Genomic DNA, 3929 nt, shown 5'->3' on the forward strand with positions numbered 1-3929 from the left:
GTACAGAGGTCACACAAGTCCTTCATGTTTTATTCATTATGTGGTCCTAGTTTTCAGGTGGGCCCAGCATGTCAATCTGAGTGTAGCTTACAATTGAGTATCTTCTGCCAAAGTTTCTATTTTCACCTTATGCTTGACACTCCAGGACGCAGCCTCTGTCTTAGTTTCTCCATAACCGTCAAGTTGCACTAAAGGTGGTCAGGAAACTGAAGTTTAGATTATAGTTGATCTCCAGGGTAATTGGATTGTGTGACTGTCTTCAATCCTTTTATTTTCTTAAGTTAAAACAGATGGACCAAACAGGGATCTATCTATCTATCTATCTATGTATCCAATGGAAAAGCTGAACATGGAAGCAGGACTTGAAATCTGAAATTTGGAGATGTCTTTCATTTTAAAAATGCAATTGTCATGTTCAGTAATCAAAGCTAAATTATGGTTATCTAAGCTGACTGGATCCATCTAAAGATAAAATTTTCTATGGGCTATTTTATTATAAGAAGCGTAATACAGTTTTATGCCCAGGAGTTTTGAAAGGAAGTTATTTTCTTTACAAGTGTCTGAAATAAGCCTGACAAAAATTAGGTAAACTTTTCTTGTTGGTGTGTTAATTTGATCTTGTAGAGACCTCGGATTTTAAGTGGATTTTTGGATAAATTACATAAACAGTTCTCGACATCAACATTACATCTCTCTTTTATTATTCGAGCGCGCTTCCAGTTTGAAAGAACATGCAGTCACCGAGTATTCGAAACGAAATCATTGTTTGTCTCGTAAATAGTGACAGCTCGTCCTTTACGCGGTGCCTTTTCTCCTTCTGACCGTTTAGCGGTACTTTTTTTTTTTAATGATAGCACCAGATCTGCTAACAACACGTTTCCATCGATGTCTCGTGGTCTCGGGGTTGATCTATCCGATTTTTTCCTCCTAAATTAGAGGGATTTTGTGAAAACAGAAAGCACACTCGTCAGGTTTCTTGTTACGTGCAACGCGCTGCTTGAGTCTGCACGGTTCTCACCAGTCTAATATGAGTGGCGTCTCACTGGAGACTTTTACAGAGAAATCCAAGTGTGTTTGTTCGAAATGGCAGAAACCGCTCCAGCAGCACCCGCTCTGACTAAATCGCCAAAGAAAAAAGCGAGCGCGAAGGCTAAAAAGACCGGCCCTAGCGTCTCTGATTTGATCGTCAAGGCTGTGTCGGCTTCAAAAGAGCGCCACGGGCTCTCGTTGGCTGGGCTCAAGAAGGCTCTTGTCGCCGGTGGCTACGATGTGGAGAAGAATAATGCCCGCGTCAAACTGTCCGTAAAAAGCCTTGTGAGCAAAGGCTCTCTCGTGCAGACTAAAGGCACCGGGGCTTCCGGATCCTTTAAAATCAATAAGAAACAGTCAGAACCCAAGGTGAAGTCCGCCAAGGAAAGGGCGACACCGAAAAAGAAGCCAGCGGCGAAGAAGCCTGCTGCCGCCAAGAAAGTGAAGAAACCGGCAGCCAAGAAAACTGCTAAGAAGCCTGCAGCAGCAAAGAAAGCCACCAAGAGCCCTAAGAAGGCGAAGCCGGCTGCAAAGCCCAAAAAGGCTGTTAAGAGCAAGAAGAAGGCTAAAGCAGCAAAGCCAAAGGTGGCCAAAGCGAAGACTGTAAAGAAGGCAGCACCGAAAAAGAAGTGATCCGTTTGTAGCGTCCGATAGCTGCACACGAATGGCTCTTTTAAGAGCCCCCACACTTTCGATAAGGGCAGATCTATGTGTAATGCGTTTTAAGGTCTGATACCGCTTGTGCTTTCCCTGCGCGCCGTCGACGGGGGGGTTGGTTATATTCACTTGCACTGGCGTGGAGACGGCAAGTTCCAGCGTTTCAAATAGTTGCATACAGTTCTAAGGAACGCACCGCGACTGTGCATAAGGAAAAGAGGGCGGATGGAGCGGTTCCCTGAACACAAAGAGGGGCGTATTTTTATTTACGAGGAGTATTTATACACATCTAATATTCAATGTGAGAATGGCAGGTTTACCCGAAGGTACTGTATATTAAAAGGACTTTCCTAAGGTATATTAAAAGGACTTTATCTCTTGGTAAAGAGCTTGTGGTGGCTCTGAAAAGAGCCTTTGTTTGTGGACTTCCGTAATTTGATGTTCTTAAGCGCGTTCTCCGCGAATGCGGCGAGCCAGCTGGATGTCCTTCGGCATTATGGTCACTCTCTTGGCGTGGATGGCACACAAGTTGGTGTCTTCGAACAGACCGACTAAGTATGCCTCACTGGCCTCCTGTAGAGCCATGACGGCGGAGCTCTGGAAACGGAGATCAGTCTTGAAATCCTGAGCGATTTCTCTAACCAATCTCTGGAAAGGCAGCTTGCGGATAAGCAATTCAGTGGATTTCTGGTAGCGACGAATCTCTCTCAGCGCTACCGTGCCGGGCCTGTAACGGTGAGGCTTCTTCACGCCACCGGTGGCAGGAGCGCTCTTACGAGCTGCTTTAGTGGCGAGCTGTTTTCGAGGAGCTTTACCTCCAGTAGATTTACGGGCAGTCTGCTTCGTTCTTGCCATTTCGACAACTTTAACAAAAAACTACACACTCCGTAGAAATAGAAAATGAACAGAGAAACGCTTGCACGAAGCGCTTTATATTAAGATCTTCTCGCCTTCTGATTGGGTGAAACGTATGGGGGCCGGGTTCTCTTTTAGGCTCTGCCCAGAAGTCTCCTTTCGATAGTTCATTTTAAAAGCTCGGCGCGCAATTTGAACGGTACTTTTGTTTCCGTCTCTTCATCTTTTAACGGCTTCTGCTGTCTGCTCTTCACAGAAAGCCAGCGTATTAAACGCCTTTATTACTGTGATGTTTTTTTTGCCAGCCAACCTTAATTGGAATGTCTTCCCATACATTTTGTTACGGATATTACGCATTCAAAGAGCGCAGTCGAGAGAGAAAGTGAACACAATTGAGTACAGTTGTTAGATTAGCAACAATTTCTGAATATGAATTTAGGAACGATCTTTGGAAAGGAATGTTGAAACGATTCAGAAATACGCAAAGTACACAGCGTACTCCTATAATGCTTGAGCATGGGAAAGGCATGAAACTTTTTCTTCTTACTCCCTGCACATAACGAGTGCTAGAAACTATTTTCAATATCACTTTCAATAAGGGGAAGAACGTCCATCCATTTTCAAACCCTCTTAATAATGGCAGGGTTTGCCATAGGCAGAAACCTATCCCAGCAGTCATCAGGCACAAGTCAGGAAAAATATTCTATACCTCAGGTATAGAACCTGGTCACACTCGGGAGCGTGCATAAGCTGGGCTTTATAAAACATGAACTTGGGATTGAAATTGCTTACAGAAGTTACAGAAAGTTTTCAACCATCCTTATGTCCTACATGGACTTTTTTGATTTTGGTATTTTAGTGACTCCAGGCTGTAGGACGATAAAGTTAATTGAAAATCTAATTTCACTGCATTTCAATGACACATCAGTCACATTCTGATGTATGTCCATCCATCCTTCCTAGGGTTTCCAGATTAGATAATTAGAAATATTGTATCTGTTTAAAGGATTGACAATGTGCAAGTGAAAAACTGCTTTGGGAAAGCAGATTATAATGTTTGTGGATTTATCCATCCATCAATCCATCCATCCATCCATCCATCCTCTAAGCACACTTATCCAGGGCAGTGAGTTTCAGGAGCCTAACCTAGAAAGAAAATGGACATAGGCGGGAACAACCCCTGGACAGCGTGACAATCCATCACATGACAAGCAAATACACACACACGTTCATTTGGGCCAATTTAGCAATGTCACTTCACCTAAACCGCATGTCTTTGGTTTGTGGGAAGAAGCCCGCAGCATCATGGGGAGCACCCGGGACACTCTGCCACCCCAGGGATAGAGCAGCTGATTGTTTCCTGTTGCGAAGGACACAGAGGTTAGTAC

At 44.1% G+C, this 3929-nt stretch overlaps 2 protein-coding genes across 2 annotated transcripts; one reads left to right on the top strand and one right to left on the bottom strand.

The window, feature by feature from the left end:
* The first annotated feature begins 1042 nt into the window (after window positions 1–1042).
* LOC120519251 (histone H1-like) lies at window positions 1043–1709 on the top strand. The gene has a single exon (XM_039742399.1). It carries the CDS (start codon window positions 1084–1086, stop codon window positions 1660–1662), a length of 579 nt encoding a protein of 192 aa, XP_039598333.1. The 5' UTR covers window positions 1043–1083; the 3' UTR covers window positions 1663–1709.
* A 370-nt stretch (window positions 1710–2079) lies between these two features.
* LOC120519252 (histone H3) lies at window positions 2080–2605 on the bottom strand. The gene has a single exon (XM_039742400.1). The coding sequence runs from the start codon at window positions 2539–2541 to the stop codon at window positions 2131–2133; it is 411 nt and encodes a 136-aa protein (XP_039598334.1). The 5' UTR covers window positions 2542–2605; the 3' UTR covers window positions 2080–2130.
* Window positions 2606–3929: the final 1324 nt, after the last annotated feature.

This window comes from Polypterus senegalus, unplaced genomic scaffold (genome assembly GCF_016835505.1).
Source record: "Polypterus senegalus isolate Bchr_013 unplaced genomic scaffold, ASM1683550v1 scaffold_7933, whole genome shotgun sequence".
Lineage (NCBI taxonomy): Eukaryota > Metazoa > Chordata > Cladistia > Polypteriformes > Polypteridae > Polypterus > Polypterus senegalus.

Excerpts from the sequence above, each read along its gene's own strand:
- LOC120519252 (XM_039742400.1), bottom strand. The coding sequence starts at position 2,541 with ATGGCAAGAACGAAGCAGACTGCCCGTAAATCTACTGGAGGTAAAGCT.
- LOC120519251 (XM_039742399.1), top strand. The coding sequence starts at position 1,084 with ATGGCAGAAACCGCTCCAGCAGCACCCGCTCTGACTAAATCGCCAAAG.